The sequence below is a fragment of the Physeter macrocephalus genome, unplaced genomic scaffold (assembly GCF_002837175.3).
Source record: "Physeter macrocephalus isolate SW-GA unplaced genomic scaffold, ASM283717v5 random_471, whole genome shotgun sequence".
NCBI lineage: Eukaryota > Metazoa > Chordata > Mammalia > Artiodactyla > Physeteridae > Physeter > Physeter macrocephalus.
In genome coordinates this window covers 33,513-55,425 of record NW_021145757.1, presented here as the reverse complement: position 1 = coordinate 55,425, position 21,913 = coordinate 33,513, and the positions used below count along the sequence as shown (strand labels likewise).

At 52.6% G+C, this 21,913-nt stretch overlaps 1 protein-coding gene across 1 annotated transcript; it reads right to left on the bottom strand.

Moving 5' to 3' along the window:
• Positions 1-2,302: 2,302 nt before the first annotated feature.
• On the bottom strand, positions 2,303-8,777 carry LOC102982677 (keratin, type II cytoskeletal 5). Its single transcript, XM_007125798.3, has 9 exons — positions 8,073-8,777; positions 7,271-7,485; positions 6,446-6,506; positions 6,240-6,335; positions 4,983-5,147; positions 4,490-4,615; positions 4,023-4,243; positions 3,213-3,247; positions 2,303-2,740 (listed from the first exon to the last, which is right to left on the bottom strand). The coding sequence occupies exons 1-9, from the start codon at positions 8,622-8,624 to the stop codon at positions 2,466-2,468; spliced, it is 1,746 nt and encodes a 581-aa protein (XP_007125860.1). The 5' UTR covers positions 8,625-8,777; the 3' UTR covers positions 2,303-2,465.
• Between the last annotated feature and the right edge of the window lie 13,136 nt (positions 8,778-21,913).

Below are 21,913 nucleotides of genomic sequence, written 5' to 3'. Positions count from 1 at the left end.
CGTCGCGGAGCACAGGCTCCGGACGCGCAGGCTCAGAGGCCATGGCTTACGGGCCCAGCCGCTCCGTGGCATGTGGGATCTTCCCGCAACGGGGCACGAACCCGTGTCCCCTGCATCGGCAGGCGGACTCTCAACCACTGCGCCTCCAGGGAAGCCCGAGGCCACACTCTTAAAGGTAGACAGTGTATGAGAACCCTACAAAATGCTTTTCTGCTGCTGCTGCCTATGCCTCTGTTGCCAAAAAAAGATCCTCTTCTTCAGGGTTATAGGGGAAGACACATAGGGCACCCTTGTGGCACAACTAAGGAGTTAATTCAACTGTTTCTGTGGGGGAGGCCTTAAACCCTGATGATACTGATTTGAGGCCTCCTGGAGGAAGAAATTTATAGACATGAGCAGGGTAGCAAGAATTCCTCTCTCATAAGTAATTCTAGTAACCTAGAAAAGAGAGGGGGCATGGGAGAGGGATGGAGGGAGGAAGAAGAAATAGAGAGAGAGAACCAGAGTGAGGAAGCAAGAAAAGAAAGAAACCTGGAAACAGGGGGAGGAAACAGAAAAAACTTACACACAATTCGATGCAATTGAAAATCCAAAATTTACTGAAAGAAGTTATACATAAAAAATATATATAAAGGGGTGTGGATTGGCTTTGCACCTCTACTGCATAGGTTCTGAATTAACTTTAATGTCTGCTGAAATACACCAATTGATAAATCTTCATGGCCTTAATCCATACTGGAGCTCATATTATACTGCGGGTCTCACTAAATTTAAACAAGGTACCCCCTGTAACCTTGAGGAAGTTATTGAACACAAAAGAGAGAACAAACAAGTATGCCTCACCTTAATTATCAGAACTACTGACTTGCCTAAATTTCACATGATCACACTATTCATTGCCCACCCCCACCCAGTATATCTCACAGTGGTCATGGACACTCTGATCCAGTGAGTAACAAAACTAAAATTACATTAAATCCTTGACACTAACAAATTGGCTTGTCACAATGGGACTCCATCGACCTTCCCCCAGTTAAAATTGTTAATACGTCCCAATGTAAATGAAAACAGGGCCTTCAAAGGTCAAACCCATTAAAGGGAATATATTTAGAGAAGGGGTGATTATGCCCGCTGTTTCTCCATTCAACACCTCAATATGGCCTACTTTTAAACTTGGAAAGAATAAAGGTGCCTGGCAGTGGATTACCACAACCCTAATGCCATGGTCACTCCCGTTAAGGCTCACTACCCAATATTACTGAAATCGCAGACTCTGTTCAATCAGCAGCTGGTAAATATTTGGCTCTTGTGGATTTGGCTAATAATCTGTTCAGTGCCCATTGCAACAGCCTCTCCATCACAGTTTGCTTTCACCTCGGAAAGGGCACCATCCACCTCTACCCAGACGCTGGTGAGGTACCTCAACAGCCCTGCCATCACACACAGTCTTTGCAGGCAAGATCTTAAATGCATCTGACTTTCCCCAGGAGCATAGGTATGGTATTGCATTGATAAATCCCCCTTCGAAAAGATTCATTAAACATACCCATTCAGGATCAACAAAGAAGTTCAGAAAAAGAGGATGGGCCATTATCTAACACGGAGTGCAAGTTCCGGTCACCTCCATTAAATTCTTGAAATTATTTGCTAATCCGAGGGCTACTTCATCCCTGACGCTGTTAAGAAACTATAAGCTATTGACACTCTCAGCACCCACATTATTAGAACGGGCTCAATATCTCTTAGGCCTTTGTGGAGTTTCAAGGCAACATATTCCTTATTTACAAATTTGACTTAAGCGCATTATGTCGTTACTTGCAAGTTGGCCCACCTTCATTGGGGCCCCCCTCCAACAAACAGCTCTATAATCTGTCCAAACTGTGAAACAAAGAACCCTCCCCTTCATGCCCTCCAGAGACTCCCTCGTTCTAGAGGATTTAGCATCCACCTCTCATGCCTCCTGGAGTCTCTAGACCATCCACGAGGACCACTTTCCCTCCAAGGCCATTCTGTCTCCCTGTGAATCATCAAAGGAACAAATCACACCTGGACAGATGGACCCGCAGGGGTTCTCTAGGTTGGTTGTAGATCTTGAAAAAACAATTCTTCCCAACAGCTTATATTATAAAAGCATTTTATTGAACACACTCTGGAGATAGACCAGATGGGATTGCGGTAGGGACCCTGTTTTGATGGTTTCGATACTGGAAAATATGGGATTCTTCTGTCACCGAGGACCAAGCTGTAGAGACCCAAAGGCTAATTGCAAGCAGAGCATAGGATCAGGACACAGCAGGCTAGAGACTGGGGGTTGGGCCTTTCAGGAACCAAAGAATGTGGGTCTGCGATAGACTTGGTCGACTAGACTTCAGAAAAAGAGAAAACTTGGCTTGGGCCACCACCTAGAAGAGGCTGTTGCCATGGCCGGCTTCTGCACTTGGGAGACAGTGACCTGCTGCAGGCTCTTAGCTCTTGAAGCTCTTCCGGGAGGAGGAGGTGGTGGAGACATACTTGATGCTGGAGCCGCTGCCCCCGCCACTGCCAAAGCCCAGGTTTCGGCCACTGCTCTCACTGAAGCTGGAGCCCCCCATGCTGAGCCCACTGCCTGAGCCGATGACCCCGCCTCTGCTGGAGTAGAAGTTGCTGCCGCCTCCAAAGCCACTGCCCATACCTACGCCAAGGCCGCCGCCAAGGCCGCTGCCACTGCCGTAGCCAGAGGAGATGGTGTTGGTGACATAAGCTGTGGAGAAAGGAGGGAGAACCTGGTGAGACCAGTCTGCCAGATTAGAGCCCAGGCATCTAATTTATTTGATCCTGCTGGTGTTGGCACTGTACTTGGCCCCTTTTACAGAGTAGCAGATGAGGCCCAGAAGAGCTAAGTCATTTAGTGAAGATCCCTAACAGAAAGCTGGTGAACACAGTAGGCAAGGGACAGTGCTAAGACATCGGGGGTTGGGGGTCAGGGCAAGGCAGGGGAACAGGGTCCAAGACAGGTAAGATACAGGGCCTGCTCTTTAGGAGATAAGAAATGAGCCCTGTTGCTTCCTGTCTCAACCTGTGTTCTTTCCCCTCCACCACCTGCTTCTCACTAAGTGTGTTAAATAACCATTTGGGGGATGGGAGTGTCTGGTATCTAGAAATAGCAGGATTCTGAGTTGGCACCAAGTACCCCATATTGTCATCATTGTTAATGTCTGTTCAAAGTTACTTACAGATGTTGACTGGTCCAACTCCTTCTCCACTCAGTCTGAAAGGGGAAAAATTGAAATAAGAGTTAAAAACTCCCCCCAAAGACAGCATTAGTCTGTGTGGATAACTCCCATAGTCATGGTTAGAACTTGTTTTCTGAGCAAGGAGACTGCATGCCTGAAAAACTGCTTAACTTAGAGAAAGAGACAGTTCTCTGGAGGGACTTCCCAAGGAAGAGGTCTTGATCTAGAAACAGGTTATCAAAGGAAGCTTATAATTCACACTGTCCTCTACCCATTATATGGAAAACGTGAGGAAGAGGCTGTGGGAACTGTGAATATGTAGGAAGCAGTTTTTGCCTTGTAGGAGCTTACATCCTGTGAGAAGACTTGGCCTGGACAGAAATACTTCAGACAGGACGTACGCGGTGGGCAGGCTCAGAAGATTGAAGAAAACCCAGTAGTTTGAGACTCCAAAGGCAGGTGAGTTTAACTCAGCTGGAGTAATCATGAAAGGCTTCCTGAAGGAAGAAGCACTTGAAGAATGGGGAAGACATTTGCTGGGTTTCTTGGTTGTTTGAAGGAGAGGCAGCATTCAAGAATACTGGTGGTGGGGACAGGGTCAGAAAGTGAGTTGAGGTCACATTGTGTAGGTCAGCTGTATGCCCAGGTGTCAGATTGGATTGGATTGGATCATCGGATTAATGATGGATAAGTATCATGCACAAGATAGTGGCCACCTGTGTGTGTGTTTGACACCCTGCCGTGAAGAAGAGGCTCCACTTTATCAAATGTGAGGCCATCGTGGCGCGTGATGTCGGCCGTGTCACGCACCTGCACTCCTCGCCCTCCAGCAGCTTCCTGTAGGTGGCGATCTCCACGTCCAGAGACAGCTTGGTGTTCATGAGCTCCTGGTAGTCCTTCAGTAGCCGCGCCATGTCCTGCTTGGCCTTCTGCAGGGCCTCCTCCAGCCCGGCCAGCTTGCTCTTGGCGTCCTTGAGGGCCAGCTCTCCACGCTGCTCAGCATCGGCGATGGCGGATTGCAGGCTGGTGCACTAGAGGGGAAGGAAGGAAGAGTGGGGACACTTTAGAGGCTGAGCTGGGCCTGAAGTGTCTCTCTCTGAGATTCCAGAGAGAAGCCAGCACATTTGTCCTGGTCATTGTGGATGGTGGAATATTGAAATGCTGGTACTTGCTCCAGCTCTGTGTGTGTATGTGTGTGTATACTTAGAAAACGTAAAACAAAACAAAATAGGTCTCCCTTTCAAAGCTCAGGCCCCTTCTCTGCCTTCTTTCCCTACCTGCTTCTTGACGTTGTCGATATCGGATCTCATCCTCTGGATCATCCTGTTCATCTCGGAGATCTCCTGCTTGGTGTTGCGGAGATCATCGCCGTGCCGGCCCGCAGTCTGCTGCAGCTCCTCATACTGATGCCACCAGAAAAGAGGAAAGAGTCCATTTATATGAGGATGGAAACACTTTCCCAGGTTCACAGGTGGGAGATACCAAGAGGCAGCAAGTGGTGTAGTTACTGGGTGCCCAGGGCTGGTCTTCAATAATTTGCTCTTTTTGCCTTTGCTTTTCTAGAGACACTGGTGTGAAACTCAGTGAGATTCTCTTTAATGTTCTTGAATATATGTGGCAGATGCATGCATGACTGTTCCCATAACTCCTCCCAGTAGGCCTCAGCCAGTCTCAGGAGCCACATCCTTAGCATTTGGTCATGGCCTGGAATCCTAGACACGCGTCCGTCCCTCTCTCAGGACACACTTGCACATTCGCCACAGCACCCACCTTGGTCTGGTACCAGGACTCGGCTTCTGTGCGGCTGCGGTTGGCGATCTCCTCGTACTGGGCCTTGACCTCGGCGATGATGCTGTCCAGGTCCAGGCAGCGGTTGTTGTCCATGGACAGGACCACAGACGTGTCTGAGATGTGCGTCTGTATCTGGCACAGCTCCTGCAGGGAGATTTCAAGTCAGTCATGTGAGTCCGTGTTATTTAATATCAGGTCCATTCAAATCTTCTACTCGTTGTACTATGTCGACTTGAGAAAAATAAGAATAACCACCTACGTAAAAAACTTAGGTCAGTTAATAAATAGTCCAAATCACTACTAAATCTATTTTTTTTTAATTTAACAACTCTGAACATCAAGAAACCCCTACCGTGTAACCTCTCAGACTTGAATCTTCTTAGGTCATAACTTATTTTAAACAAAATTGAGTTATGTGTAGTGAGGTGGATGGACCTAGAGACTGTCATACAGAGTGAAGCAAGTGAGAAAAAGAAAAACAAATACCGTATGCCAACACATATGTATGGAATCTAAAAAAAAAAAAATGGTTCTGAAGAACGTAGGGGCAGGACAGGAATAAAGACGCAGACGTAGAGAATGGACTTGAGGACCCGGGGAGGGGGAAGGGTAAGCTGGGACAAAGTGAGAGAGTGGCATGGACATATATACACTACCAAATGTAAAATAGATAGCTAGTGGGAAGCAGCCGCATGGCACAGGGAGATCAGCTCGGTGCTTTGTGTCCACCTAGAGGGGAGGGATAGGGAGGGAGGGAGGGAGAGGCAAGAGGGATGGGATATGGGGATATATGTATACTTATAGCTGATTCACTTCGTTATACAGCAGCAACTAACTCAACAATGTAAAGCAATTATACTCCAATAAAGATGTTTAAAAAAAAGAAAGAAAAAAAAGAATCTAGTTGTGTGGTCTGCCATGCCGGGAGTAAACAAAGACGGGATGATACTCCAGAAACAGGAGGTGGCTGGGAAAGGTATACCTGGGGCTCTAATAACTCATTCTAAATCTCACTCTGCGAAATGATTACCGAAGAGGTCTTTTGCTTTAAATTTGACTTAAAAAAAAAAAGAATTGGCTTTATTAAGTAATGTGAATAGTACTAAAGGAGTAGGAAAGACAAAAATGTGCCCATAGCTTAGGAACCACTGAAAGTCACTTAACCCTGGAGACCCTAATCCCTGGTGGTGTCCCCGTGACCATCTCTCTGGGTCCCAAATAGGGGGCATTTCTTACCGCCTCAAAGAACATCTTCAAGAAGTTGATCTCGTCCATCAGTGCATCGACCTTGGCCTCCAGCTCCACCTTGTTCATGTAGGCGGCGTCCACATCCTAGAGAAACAGGGACGGTTGGCACTGCACCCCATTTCCGCCCTGACTTAAATGAACAACACCTTAAGTGAGCATAACCACAGGCAAGAGGTTCTCTGCTACCCACATACCTTCTTCAGCATCACAAACTCATTCTCGGCAGTGGTACGCTTGTTGATTTCATCTTCATACCTGGTGGTAAAAAGGATGAGAAGCGCTTATCAGAGGATGAGGCCTGGGGTCTGTACTGCATAAAGTCAACTGTGAGCCTGCTTTCCCACCAAAAGGGGCTTCTCACATCATACAGGCAGAGAGAGAGGGACACTGGGAGTGTGAGCCTTTGGGCGAGGTCCTTACCCATGAGGGTACTGTTTTCTCAAAAATTGTCTAGCAGATAACTATTCTTTTATTGCTATAATTCAGTTGCTTCAAGAACATTCCTGTAGAAAAGCTGTGCTGTTTCTCCCCAACTCCACATCTAGTCAACTTCTCTAATGTTTTTTTTTTTTTTTTCAGCTTTCATAGCCTTTGTAAAAAAACAAAAAATTAGCAACCCAGCTGCCGGTTCATAAGGACTAAAGAAATGCTTTGAGCCACCAAACTAGGTTACGTCATCAGTTCCTGCTTTGGGGGGAATCCATCACAAAGCCAATGCTGTGTACTTTGAGTGTATTGGGGAGAAAAGCCCCATAAAGCAAGGATTACATGACTGCTTTTTCCACCAGGTGGTACCAAGGGAGCTGAGTTTGTTACTCTGGCTGGAGGTTAAGTGCCTTGCAGAGAGACTGAGCTTGCAGCTAGAACTATCTCGACACCGACCTGGATTTTTTCCAGTACTTTAGGTGTCCATGGAAGGTATATGTTTTCACCCCTTGGGAAAGGCATAAGCAGTAGTCTGGTTATAAAGTACATCTGGTGCCAAGACGCGCCCCTGTCTCCACTGCACCCCAACTCACTTGTTCTTGAAGTCCTCCACCAGGTCCTGCATGTTCCTGAGCTCTGAGTCCAGGCGGCCTCTCTCCCCCAGGATGCCATCCAGCTGTCTCCTGAGATTGTTGGTGTACTGCTCGAACAAAGGCTCCAGGTTCTGCTTCACGATCTTGGTGCCCTGCTCCTGCAGCAGCGCCCACTTGGTTTCCAGAACCTTGTTCTGCTGCTCCAGGAACCGCACCTGGAGGGGACAGAGTTCGAAGATGGACAAACTTGGATTTCATGTTTCAGTGATCAGTTTCCCAGTTTTCCTCCCATCTCATTCTGTCCCCCTAAACCTTCCCATGATGGGCAGTGCTTGGACCTGGGCCCCAGAGGGCAGGTCCAGAGTGAAGCGTCTAAACTCACTCTTCTAGGGGAGACAGGACACTTCTCCAGGGCACAGATAGCACTGGGCACGGCTGGGCAGGGAGTGGCCTGGTGCAGGGGTGGCTGCAAAAGCACTCGGGCTACTGCCCAATGAGCTCATCCACATTTCTGTGCAATCAGCCCTGTTACCCGGAGCACAGAATATATCTCTGCCCAACAGTAAGCAAGGATCCCTTGTGCAGTTATTGTCTCTGAAGGGGAAGAATTAAGACCTTCTCTTCCAAGCTGCCAGTCTAGTTAAGAAAGCAGGCCACAAATCCAGGACACAGAAACAAAGAGAAAAACGTAACTGCAAACTATGAAGATATTTGCACAAAGTCAGGAAATTGCCCCTCTTTCCACTTTCTTTGGCACTTATTCCACACTCATAGTGGTTTTTCACAAAGAATCATGTCTCACCTTGTCGATGAAGGAGGCAAACCTGTTATTGAGGGTCTTGATCTGCTCCCGCTCCTCGGTCTTGACCCGCTGGATGGTGGGGTCGATTTGCAGGTTGAGGGGAGTCAGGAGACTCTGGTTGATGGTGACCTCTTGGATGCCTCCAGGGGGGCAGACGGGGAAGCAAGAGCCCGAATAGCCCCCACCAAAGCCAGCTCCACCACTGAGCCCAAAGCCACCAGCTCCACTGCCGAAAACATATCCACTCCCGGCTCCACCTCCAGAGCCATAGCTGCCTCCAACACCGGTGGCACAAACTCGGTTCCTGAAGCCACCGCCGCCACTGCTGATGGAGATCCTCTTGGAGCCCCCCAGGTTGTAGAGGCTCCGGCTTCCATAGCCACCCACGCCGCCAGCACCCCCAAGGCTGACCCTGCCAAGGCCGCCACCTCCACCCCCGGACCGGGACACGGAGGTGAAACTGGTGCGGGAGACAGACGGGGTGATGGCAGAGGCGGTGCTGAAGCTATGGCCGCCCCTGCTCCGGAAGGACACACTCGAATGGCGAGACATGATGGCTTGTTCCTGGTGGGGCAAGAGTAGTGGGCACTAGCGGCCAGGAGGTGCTGGAGAGAAAGGACAGAGCAGGACAGGACGCAGAAGGCGGCTCTGTTAGCCAGGAGCGGCAAGCCACCCTTTTATCCTCTAGACCTGGGCTGGGCGGGAGAGTTGTCGAGCTGTGAATGATTAAGTGGGCTGGGCATGCCTGAGGGGCAGCTGTGAGCTCACCGGCACACCTGCACAGTGGTGTGGGGTGCAAACGCTTTCTTCCTGGCAGGCTCTGCTCAGGTAGGGATAAACTTGCCTTGCAGCCCAGATGTCTTGGCAGCAAACCTCTCTTCACCGTGGGAGCCCAGGGCTGTGAGTAGCCCAAAGAAGCAAGGGGGCATTTGGCCAACGTCCTGAAGGATCCTTCCAGGACCAGGGATGTTGTCAAGCATCCCAGCATGGTGTACACTGTCCATGAACAGGAGGCTAGGGGGGCAGAGCGAGTCCCCCACTGGCAGTGGACTGCTTTGCTTACTCCCTTAAGGAGAGGTTGTTTCAGGGATTTCAGCCCTTGGAAAGCCAAGTGTGGCCTGATATCTCAGCTCTGTGCCAGAGGGGGAAATAGACTTCGGTCCTCTACTGCAAAATTTCCTTTCCTGGAGGAGGAACAGTTATCCCAGAGCCCAGTAGGCAGATTCTCCTGCAAGGTTCGGGCCAGAAAGACTCCCCAAGCCCCAAGCTCCAGAAACAGAGTGTGTGGGAGACCCCCAGCCCCCGGTCTATCCCACTTTGTTCTCTGCACAGGCAGACCCATCCCTCCACAGTGCCTCCTAATTCAGCCTTTTCTGTGGCATTAAAATTTCCCCTTGCTCTTTGACCTGGCCAGGACCCTGTGGGGCTAAGTAAACCCAGGTGTCCCATGCAATCAATAGCCCCCCCACCCGAAGTCCTGAGACTCCGCCTGGCAGTCACGTCTCTTTTCAGGGGGAGCTGCTCTGCCAGCTCCCCAGCACCCCAGGTGTGTTCCAGCAAGCCCTCAGTGATTCCACTAGGGAAGAAATGAGTCATCGTATCTGTTGATACAGGCTGAAGTCCACCACAAACATATACCTGCAGGAGCTTCTAGTCTCTTTAGGAACATGTTGAGAGTTGGCTGGCCTGTTAAACCAGTGAACCGCCCTGTTCCAAGCAGGGAATTGCTGGGCTTTCTCTGAACTCCAGCCCAAACCCTCCTTCAGGGCCTGGAGAATGGAAAAGGAATTCTAAATCTATGGATCGTCCTGCCAGAGAGACTAGAAGGGGCAGGTTTGGGCGACCAGACAGCTGGCCTAACAATCTGCTGAAGTTGTTTTAGAAAGCACCCATGTCCCACCTCCCAGGAAGACCCCTCTGCAAAGCTTGTCCGGATGGGCTATGGTACCCAGACTGAGGACAAGGGGTCGGGTTGGGTTTTACAAGTGTCTGTCTTAGATCACAGCCCGTCTTTTTGGCTGCAGACCTGAGCGGGCTCACATCTCTTCCTCCCCAGAACAGAAGCAGGGCTCTCAGGCAGTGCCTCGGCCATTAAGAGCTGTGGGCCGGGCCGGGCGGCGGGGGGGCCTGGGCTGGGGCTGGAGGAAGAGGTAGGGTGAGGGTGGGTTTGAAGCCTCAAGGCTAAGGAGGTACGTTCTCAAGGGTGAAGGAGTGAGGACCCAGCCGTGGCTTAGGAATCTCTAGTCAGGGCCTGCAGCTGGCCACAGGGCAGCCCTGGCTGTGGAAAAATGACTCGGAGCCGCTGGGGATCAGCCAAGAGGCGATTGCTCATCAGAGGCTGTGATGGGAAAGCAGCGGATAGGTAAATCCAGACAGACAGGTCAATGGCCAGAGCTGGCCTTACGGGTCTTGGGCAATGAGGTTTGGTTGCGTCCCTCCCTGAAGGCTTCCTGAGATACTCAAAGATGCATTTTACTGAGCTTGTCAATTTCACACTTTCTTGCCTCTCAGGGAACAGCCGTGAGTGACTTGGGGGCCCTGAGACATATGGGTAGGCTCTCAGCCCCTGACAGAACAGATCTGGGGACTCCTAGCACGAGTCCTCTCTCTCCAATGGAAGGTCACTGTCAAGGTATGTCCCCCCCGCTGCCCGCCCCACCCCCACAACACACACACATCCTGGGTCTAGTCTCCACTGCCCTTGGGAAGCCCCACCCTCCTAAGACACCAGAACATTTGCTTCTCCCCATTCCTCCTCCTCCCAGGAAGGAGCAGGGCTCGATGGAACAGGAATGCGTTCTGGCCAGCCTGAGAATGGCTGGAGTGTGCTAAGCTCAGATTCAGACGCCAGGGACAAGTCACTTGCCTGGGAGTGTTTGGATGCCTCACTGGGGGAAAAGCATCTCTCTCTGTGGGAACTCTCCCCCAGGCGGGCAGGACAGCCCCTCCCACAATGCCAGACCCGGATGGCATCAAATAGTGGCGATGCTCCCCCGGGGAACCAGGCCCCAGCACCACTACAGTGTGGGAGAGTCTCACCCCAGCCTGGAATTTCACCGTGGCAGGAAGAGAGAGACTACACAGAGCTTGCCGAGCTTTTCTGCCAGGCATTCTCACAGAGAGAGTTACCAAAGCTTGGCAGGACGTGTGAATTAGCTTCTCCAGGCATCGTTTTCCTCATCAGCAAGAGGCAAGTACAGGACTGAAGGAGCTGCAGTGGCTGTCCCTGCTGGTCACCGTGTCAGAGGGGGACAGGGGCAACTGCCTCGTCCTCCCTCATAAGGTGTGCGAACGTAGAACGTGGGCAGCATTTGTCCACAGGGCCGCACCTCACAGACCAGGCAGGGAGTGGGATTGGTCCAGGTGACCGTGGGACAAGGATTGGGCAAATCCTGTGATCCCAGCCTAGAGCTCCCTCCATGGATCCCCCAGCTCTATCTGTGTGCCTTTCATAGAAGACGATGGAATGGACATATTTAAAGGGAGATGGTTTGGCACATGTCCTCTAGGTTTCCCCAGACAGTAGACTCCCCCAGGTTAGGGAGCACACCTGGCTTGCCTTGCCGCACCCTCAGCCCAGCCGCGCACACTGATGGGGCTCAGCAAACAGTTTCGAATTGAACTGACAGAATAAGGTCATCTCCCTTCCCTAGGTCTTTGTGGGAGGCCCTCCCCCGCCCCATGCCAAGACCCAGGGTCCTGTCCACCTGCTGCTTGTTCCTGGCTTCCCGTCCAGAGAGCAGATCTCTTGTCCCCTTTAGCCTGGGCACCCTCTGAGGACAGAGTTCATGACTCTTCATCCCTTGGACTTCCCTTCAATTCCTCTCCCCCAGCCCTCAGCCCCAGCAGCCACGTCCCCCTCCAGGAGGGAAAGAAAGCTGCAGCATCCTTGTCTTTGCGGACCTTCTATCCCATGCTTGTTCCGCACAGACGGTGGGGAGGAACAGTTGGGGCGTGAGTCACCTATTCATTGCGGGATGGTTGGCTTCCTCATCTGGGAGCATGGAGCCAGATCCAGCAGAAAGGGGAAGGACGGCCAGAGCCCAGAGCCAGCCCTCGCAACTCCTCACAAAGCCCTAGCCTCAGGGAGGAATTGAGGGAAGAATTCTCCTGCCTCCACCCAAAGCCAGAGGGAACTCTGGGTCCCAGCTTTGATCTCAGATTCTGGATTCTCGGAACTGCAGGGGCAGAGAGGAGTTGGGCCCCTTTGCGGACGGGAGAGCAGGATCCACCACCCCTCCTTCATGTGGCCTCATCTGGCAGAGGCTGCCTTGTCGATGCAAGTAGCACCCTGCCTCTCTAGGACTCTCACGTCTGAGAAGAGGCCTGGGTAGAAAGGCACATGTCCACAAGTAAAGGAACCACTATGTCTTGGCTTTGGAGTGGCTTTGGAGGGGTCCCCTGCTGCCATTATTTGGGTCATGGTGACAGGGGGCCTTTGGAGTTGACTGCTCTTGTGCAAGGGCTTCACACAGATTGTGGGTCCCAGCAGAGGTACAAAAGCCCGTGCCCCCCACCCCCCGCCCCACCCCAGGCCATGTCTTGGTCCTAATCCAGCCCTTGAATTGCTGGGATCCCAGACACAAAGCCCAGCTTTCAACGCAGCTTCCCCTGCTGGTGCTGGGAGACGCAGCAGGAAAGGGGTCTGGGCTCGTTGGAGGAGGCCGTGGGAGCTGGAATGGTCATTTCAAGCTGGCTGGGCTTGACTGGAAGGGTGAGGCCAACATGTAGGGGGCTGTGGGGAGCAGCCTTGGCCCCCACCCCTCAGACTGAGCTGGCAGTTGGCACTGGTGGGGCGAGAACCACAGAGCAGAGCTCTCAGCCTCCCTCCAACAGGTCCCTGCAAGTCTGGGGAATGTTCTTCCCTCATCAGAAAGGTATTTTGCCAAAGGCACAGCAAAGTCTTTGAAAGTCTCCCTCGGTTGATTGAAACTATGGACTGCATATCAACAAATACTTTAATTAGTCAGAGGGACTAAAAACAGGGACATACAGCAAAAACCTCTGTGCTTTGCTTTCTCACGGAGGGTGGTTTTATTTTTTTATTTTATTTATTTTATTATTATTATTTTTCTTGCAGTACGCGGGCCTCTCACTGTTGTGGCCTCTCCCGTTGCGGAGCACGGGCTCCGGACGCGCAGGCTCAGCGGCCATGGCTCACGGGCCCAGCCGCTCCGCGGCACGTGGGATCTTCCCGGACCGGGGCACGAACCCGTGTCCCCTGCATCGGCAGGCGGACTCTCAACCACTGCGCCACCAGGGAAGCCCTTATTTTTCTTTTAGTAAACACTCATATAGGACTTACCATATACCAGACCCTGTCCTACAAACTCCACCTCTGTGAATCTAAAATTGCGAAGAAGGTCTTTTACCATTTTCTTGGCCTTTGCTTTTTTCCTTACCCGTGGGTGGGGGCATGCCTGGTACTCCAGGAATTCTCAGACTTTCTCTACAATGGAGAGGCAGGGACATGATTCTTTTATACCAGGCTTCTATCCTTATAGGGTCAGAGGCATGCCGGGAAACTTTTTTACATCCCTAACCTCCCCCATGGTTTTTTTTTTCTTTCCTTCGTGTTCCTTTCTCTACCCCCATCATACTAGTGACTTCTCATGCAGGGATGAGGAGATGAAGGTAGAGACGGGAGCTGCCCTCCTGGAGTATGTGTCTGGTGTACCACTTCCTCATCCTGAGGAGGTAGGGCAAGGTGCAGGGACAGAGGCTTGTTTCCATGTCCCAGGTGGCGAGGTCCAATCACTGGGGCATGATTCAGTGTAGACAGTGATGATACGATAGGGAAGAAAAGAAAGAGATGACAGTGCAGAGGCTGGAGATGTTATCGCTCCCAGGGCTGGTTTCTGAAACACACCTGGAGTTTGGACAGTCCCAGAGGCAAATGGTCGCCTTCCCAGGTTAGCCACACCCTCTGCACGTGCTCTCAGCTCCTGCACATCCCCCAGGTACACAGACCGCTGGCCTCACCCACTGTCCACGGGGACCACCAGGCACTGTCCAGGGCTCGTGGAACCAGGTTAGCTTTTCCAAGAGAGACACAGCATCAAAGGCACCTGAGAAAAGAAAGAGCACGGGAACACGCGTACCAATCATCTGATCACTTCTTCATCCAGCACGTGTGTTTTGAGCAGTTGTGGGGTGCCACGCACTGGGCCACAGTCGGGGTACAGCCATGAACAAGACAGTCCCGGAGGGAGATGCAGGGTCTGAGGACAGGCCTGGGTCCTGCCAGGCACAGGATGGTTTACCCACACCACTCTCCTGGTGACAGGGGGTGGCCATGCCAAGGCGGGCTTAGGGAATCCTGCCCGGCTTGCTTTCAGGAAAACTCAGCTCCCACAAGCCATTCCAGGCAAGCCTTGACCATACTCACTTATGCGAATCTTCTGACTCTGATTCCTACCTCCACTCTCCCCTGCCCGTCCATGCCCAGGTGTCCACCAGGAACCCATTCCCAGAGGAGGAAGCTGAGTTCAGAGAGGGAAGACCTAACCCCAAATCCCCCAGCGAGCTGCTGTCAGAGCCAGGACCAAGCCAGGGCCCGTCCCACGTCCTGCCATTGCCCTGCGCTGCCTCACCTGCACCCTAGCAAGAGCCCACGCATGTCTCACTCGAGGATGCGTGTCTCGGCCCCCTTCGGAGAACCACTTCCCCGGGCCCATGTGGAAGGAGGCCTGTGTGTATGAGGCCCCTATGGGTGATGCAAATTTACTGCTTCCCACCTCATCTCCATCCAGAGTCCTGACAGCTTCTGACGCTGAGCCGGTCTTTCCCGGGCGAGACCATCCTCAGGGTGAGACCAGCCTCAGCCAAAGTCAGCACCAGGGCCCTTCCCCAGGGCCCTTGCCTGTGCCAGGCCTCTAGGTCCCAGAGGCTGTGGCGCTGACCAAAGATGGGAAGAGGAGTGGTTGATGGAAACCACTTTCTGCCCTGCCCCTCTCCCCACCTCCGACTCCCACCGAGTGAGAATTCACACCTCACCCCGTTTGTCAGGGTTCAGAGCCCCGCAGTGCTCTCTGCTGGCTCTAGTCAAATCATATCCTCTGAAACAGTTCCAAGGGCTCCCCATTCCACTAACCCATCCTTGGGTTCCTATGGCTGTTCAGCCTCAACTCTGCTCCCCAGCCAGGGGGATCCATCCACACCCACACCCCAGAGCCTACCTGCTCCCCTGCTTTCATGCTAAGAGGAACAGCTAGCTGAGTGCTGGCTCCGTCTCTGTCTCTCTGTCTCTGTGTCTCTCTGTCTCTCTCTGTCCTGACGTCCCACAAACATGAAGCAAAGACCCAGATGTTTTCTCAGACAGTCTCTTCCAAATGGGGGTGACATGTCTGACGATTGCTAGATGGGGTGTCTCTGTGAAACGCTGAACTTTCCATGATCCCAAAACAGTTCAATACATGGGTTGGGTCAGTGCCCAGGATGTGCTCTGTGGCATGATAAAAGGCAATAACAGGGCTTCCCTGGTGGCGCAGTGGTTGAGAGTCCGCCTGCCGATGCAGGGGACGCGGGTTCGCGCCCCGGTCTGGGAGGATCCCGCATGCCGCGGAGCGGCTGGGCCCGTGAGCCATGGCTGCTGAGCCCTGGTGGCGCAGTGGTTGGGAGTCCGCCTGCCGATGCAGGGGACGTGGGTTCGTGCCCCGGTCTGGGGGGATCCCGCATGCCACGGAGCGGCTGGGCCCGTGGGCCGTGGCCGCTGGGCCTGTGCGTCCGGAGCCTGTGCTCTGCGGCGGGAGAGGCCACAACAGGGAGAGGCCCGCGTACTGAAAAAAAAAAAAAAAAAAAGACAATAACAACAGCCACACTCATAGAGCACTGACTGTGTGCCAGGCTTGGCTCTGGATGTATCAATTCATTTAATCCTTACAACCCCAGGAGATGGGCCTATTATTCATTATCCCTATTTTACAGATGAGAAAACTGAGGCTCAGAGAGGTTAAGTAGATGGTCAGTGACAGAGCCTAGATAGGAATCCAAGTAAGTGTGGCTCCAAGAGCCCTTGTCTTCACCATTGTGGATACTCAAGTTGTTGGCCCGTGACCCTGACTTGACCCTGAAGAGGAGGACTTTAGCCGCAGCTCCGGTCGCCAGCCAACATGTGAGGGCAGCAAACACAGAGGGCCTTAGATGGCACTCGGCAGTCAGTGTTCTCAGTGTCTTCCAGCAACCCTCAGGGAGAAGAAGCTCTGGGCTTGAGTGGAGATAGGGGAATGGATCCCTGGGGAGACCCTTCCCCTCTCTGAACTGTCAGAAGCTGTGGTGAAGCAGCTGGGACCCTGGGGCAAGGTCCCAGTGAATTGGGGTCACTCTATACAATGTTCCTGGGAGTGAAGCTTGGCCTACTGCTGCTCTTCTGCCTACTTCCCTAGCACCAGACACAAAGCAAAGGTTCAGGTGCCTTTGCGGTAGTCTCTTCCAAAGGTCCAGACATGTCTAACAACGTCATGTGTGGACTGGTGCCCTGGTTCAACCTTCAGCTTCTTCTTCTATGTCTCGTCTCTCCCATCCTCCAAGGTCCGCTATGGCCAAGACTCCCAGACCGGGCCCCACAGAACTTTGCTCTGAATGAGCAGAGGCCACGAACAGGAGAGGATGAAATGGGATGACCCGGCCTGATGTTCATTTGCCATTTGTAATCCTCTGGGATGGGCCCAGCTAGCCAGTGGCCTCACAGGTATTACACCAACTCCTTGCGTGAGGCTGCCCCACTCAGAAAAGAAATGAACCCCATTTCATTCAGATAGGTGGCCTTATGTCTTTGGGTGACACTAGGCCTGATTTCTTCTAGCCCCTCTTTGAAATGAATGACCGTTGGAGGCTTGCTCTGTGCCTGACATTGAGTTAAGACTTAACATACATTGTCTTATTTGCGACTCATGTTACCGATAGGCAATAAAGCATCATTATCCCCATTTTCTGAACCTCAGAAAGGAAATGTGTCTTATCTAAGGTCACACAGCTAATAAGTGTCACATCTGAGAGTTGACCCCAGGTCTGGCTGGTCCTAGAGCCCGTGTTCTTAACCAGCACACAAGTGGTGCTGCCCAGGGGACCTTGAGGAGCCCAGAACACCCCTGATCTCCATCAGCAGCCTGTACACCAGAGCCCCTTTAAATAAACATACCACCTAATGCAAACAGTGTGCTCCCGGGCAAACTAGCTCTGAGACCAAGGCTGCCATACAATTGCCTCTCTCTAACTAAATCACAGCTCCTAAACTCCAAGCCCGACCCGTAAGAAACTTCTGGAGGCACCATTAGGGCCATCAACGCCACAATGCCCCAGCAAGATGGAACTTTCCAACTGTCTGGACCCACAGGCCTGAGTGTTCTCCACTGATCCATCGCTTCCCAGGCAGGGTATGAGCCGAAGAGTAAACAAAAGCTCCTTTCACGTTGACCCTCCCCCTGCCCCCACATGCCCCACTTCCCTCCTCAGCATCCCAGGAGTCCCATCTGGTTCCACCCATTGGTCTCCTCACCCTCCAGGCCTCCCAGGAAGGGGCAGTCTCACCATTCAGAGCTGGGGAGACACTCAGCAGCTCTCCATGCCTCACAGCCAGAATGACCTATCCAGCCTCTTGGACAGCCTCCAGCTGACCTGGGCATCCCCGAGGGCTGGGCCCCCTCACTCTGGCGCCAGCTGTGGCCTCCTGCAGGTTGGCACACTGCCCTCAGCAGAGAACAGTAACACGTTATGGTCTGCAAGCCCTCAGACAGAACGTGGCTCCATTGTTCTGAGACTGGAAAATTCTCTCATGATAACCCTGTGAATGTAGGTTAGCCCCAGTCTCTCTGTGAAGCGCGCTCCTCTTTTGCTCAAGAACATAAAAGAGCTTCTTACTGGCCTTAAACTCACCTCCACATTCCTCTGGGTCCCCTACTCACCATCCCTCCTACCATCTATGGTAGGCGGGACAATGGCACCCAAAGATGTCCACGCCCTAAGCCCCAGAACCTGTGAGTATGGTATTCCACATGGAAAAGGGAAATTAAGGTGCAGGAGGAATTAAGGCTGACCTAAAAATTGGGACACTATCCTAGATTATCTAGGTGGGTCCAATGTAATCCCAAAGACCCTTAAATGTGGAGGAAGGAGGCAGGAGAAGGAGGAGGTCAGAGTGATGTCAAGTGAGAACTTGAGTACCATTGCCAACTCTGAAGAAGGGAGGAGAGGAGACAAGGAATGCGGGTGGCCTCTGGAAGGTGGCAAAGGCAAGGAAACAGATTCTCCTCTAGAACCTCCAGGAGACACGTAGCCCTGTCGACACCCTGATTTTAGCCCAGTGACACTCATTTCAGACTCTGATCTCTAGAACTCTGAGATAATAAATTTGTGGTTTTGGTAATTTGTTACAGTAGCAACAGAAAATAAATACACCATGCTATCCAGATTCTGCTTTGACCAAGGAAATCCACCCTGCTTCCTCCACATCCAGGTTACCCTCCCCCAACTTCAAGATGTCTTCCTTGCCTTCCCCACCCAGCCCTGCCTGCCCCTCCCTCTCCCTGAATTCTGCTCCTCACAATTCCCCTCCAAGATCTGCCCACTGCCCAGGCTCACCCGTCACCTCATTTACTCATGCATCCCACAAGTTGTACCACCAGGAGCTGGACTAGGTCTATGGGACAATGGCAAACAGGCTACACTCACCATCTGCTGGGGGTCCTCTGCTTGGATGCATGTTTTTCTGCCCCAGGATCTGTATGCATTTCGTCCACTGCTCTCAGCTTGGAGTTCAGTATGGATTGGGTCCCTAAGCCCACCTTCCTCAGTGCTGACCTTCCCTGTGACCTGTCCACATCCTCTTGCCCAGGGCTCAGCCGGGGCAGTGCCTGGTGCGGACTGACTGGCAGGAGCTCACCCGCTGGCTGAGGGCAGGGAGAACTCGGGCTGGAACAGGCCCAGTCTTTGCTTCCTATCTGATGAGAGCGAGCCATCAAGCCATACCCGCTCCACCCTGGGACCTGACCTCTTGGAGTGAGCACAGGCTGCTTGGTGAAGATCACCCCACCTTGCCAGGGTCTGTCCTGTCTTTTTAAGAGGATTGGTCTCTCGGCAGCTCAGTGGCTCACTTCCTGGCCAGTTAACTTTCCCCGTTGCTGCCTTTGTCCACCTTGGGTTCCGCCCCCCATCACCTGCCAGCTCCTGGTCTTCATGCCAGTGAGGCCAAGAAAGGGAAGATGGCAGTTCGTAGGGAAAGAGTCTCTGCCAGTTGGTAAAAAATGTGTCTGCCCTAGAAGATGACACCATGATCACTGTCTTCCTGAGGACGTTGGCCTGATGGACAGATGCTGACATTTCCCAGTGTTCCAGCTCCTTGAGAGGGAGGCTGTGGACACTAGCCCCACCCTTTCCCCAGACAGTCCCCAGAGGGCTTTCTTCAAATGGCATGGCCTCTGTCCATCTGCCCAAAGCCTCACAGCCTTCCTGGTTGGCGAGGACAGAGAGCACCTTTGTGATAGAATTAGGACAGAGGTCTAGTCCTGGAGGAGAACCGGGGTGCGCCCGATAGGTCTATCTCATAACGACCTCAGCCGGGAGCACAAGCTAAAGTAGCTCTGGGCTACTCAGGAATTTTGACCTACACCCTCGTGAGGATACCCACGGCCTGTGTCCCCCACCATGTCCCTGCAGATAACTGAGCGACTGGGCTACGGCTCCCCCGTGGCTGGGGGCAGCCCCAGTGGCAGTGGAAGGAGGAAAGTAGGTGTTGTCTTGGGTTTGCTCCCTGAAGAAAGTGACGCAGCGTGCATATCCCAACACCCAAGCATTGGGTTCCTGGTACCAAATTGGGCCCCATCTGCTGAGTCAGCTGGGCAGGCACCTCCAAAGGCCTCCGACACCATCAGTTACCTGCCTTGCTCTGGTACCCAATTCCAGCTGGGCCTCAGGCTGGGTGGCATGTCGGCCACATTCTTCAAGCTGACACTCTCAGATGCAGGCTGTGGTTGTTTTCCATGGACAGGAATCCTGACATGTCTGATGCAGGGTCTGCGTCCAAAAATCTCCTGAGGGCTGAGGGAGGGAGCCCCTTCTATCAGGTTTCAGAGTGTCTCTCTCCCTGTTCTCCTTCATCCGCTCCCAGCGATCAGAATTGGCCTTTAACTGGCCTATCGAGCTTCTCCCCTCAGGCACCAGGGAACATGGCCAAAGAGCCACCCGGCCCACCCCTGTCCTCAGCCTGCCTCTGAGAACCTTAGTTATGTCCCTCCCACCTTCCCTCGTTGGAGGGTCACAAGGAACTCGCGGGGAGGGGCCAGAGAGGGCGCCCTTTCCCAGCTGCACTGGAGGTCGGTGAGGGGGCTGTCTTCTCCGCCGATCCACCAGCCCATTTCAGACATGTCTCATTAGAAGAGAGTTCTTCCTCACTGTGAGCTGAAATCAGCCTCCTTCCAGCATCCTGTTCCGCTCTATGGAGAGATCAATTCCTCTTTCCCTTTGGTGAAATTTTTTTGTATTGGGGGACATTTCTCAGTCACCCTCTCTCTCTGGCTTGGAGGGCACTGACTCCCAGGGAGAATAATCCGGTTATCTCCCAAGCTGTCTACACCGCGGCAGCCTGCCTGACCCTGCTCTTCTCACTGCCTCAGGATCTGGCTGCAGCCCCCTTAGCCAACCCAGCCCCGGGCTGGGATTTCTGGCCTCTCCAGCCTGTGCCTGTTTGCTCCTCTCTAATATGGATACTACTCCTTAAGTGTTTCCCAAACTATAGTCATTCAAATGCCACCATCAGGATTTTGCCCACATCTCCAAACTGGTTATCCTGTTATTTTCTTTAATATTTTTTCTTTAAACTGGCTTGCCTAATATATTTATTTTATAAGGCAACTTTGTTAACTACGGAGTGACATCTAATACACATCAAAATAACGCCAGAACTACAAAACAGCCTGAAATGATTCTGTGTGCCAGCAGTGCTAGCTGCTAACCGTCTCTGCTTTGGAACAGAAATAGACCCTCCCCTCCATTTCCTGGCTACCTTTGTCCATTCTCCAGCCATATAGCCAGGTCTTGCTCTCTGCTCCTGGGTCTCAACTCTCGCCAAGCAAGGAGCCCCCTCAGGGGCACTTAGGAGAGATGGGGGCCGGGGCGATAACCTGGGCTGCTTTATATTCTCAGAACATCCAGCTGTGAACCTGGGCCAACAGGTACACCTGACCCAGAGTCAGGGAGGTGGAGAGTCCATTTCTGTAATTATACCACTGAGTGTCTGGAAACCACAAATGAGCACTTAGAAAGGCAAATTACAGTCCTTAGAGGGCAAGAGGGTGAGTGTAGCAAGCAGCAGCTTCTGACCAGGCAGTCAAAACTGCCCGGGGCTGTGGGCAGTTTGGCCCAGGTGTGTTTCAGGGAAGAGGGAGGTGGCTAAGGCTCCTGAGTCCATCCCCACCTGAGACAGGTAGAGAGATGCTGAGAAGCACTCCCCCTGGCCTCAGGGAGAAATTCCTAAAAAGCTGCTCACCTCGAGGCTTCTGCCACCTCCCCAGGGCACCGGGTTCACGACCATGACCAGACTGGCCACCCCCTAAGGGTGGCCTCATCATGTGGGCATTAGGAGCCTTGCATGGACTTGACCGTGTCTGGCGGTCCTACCCAGTCCACAGTGCTTGCTGCAGCCTTACCCTTTACCCTCCCGGACCCGTATCATTGGTCCCACACAGAGTCCCCGACTGCTCTGGAACACCTCTCCCAATGCTCCGTCCTGGAGACGGAGCCAGGCCCTGGAGCAGACACAAGAGGAGGACAGTGAATTTCCTGTCACCCCTCTCCAGCACACTGTACCCCATCAGGGTAGGAGAGAGTGCAGGGGCCACTTCTGACTG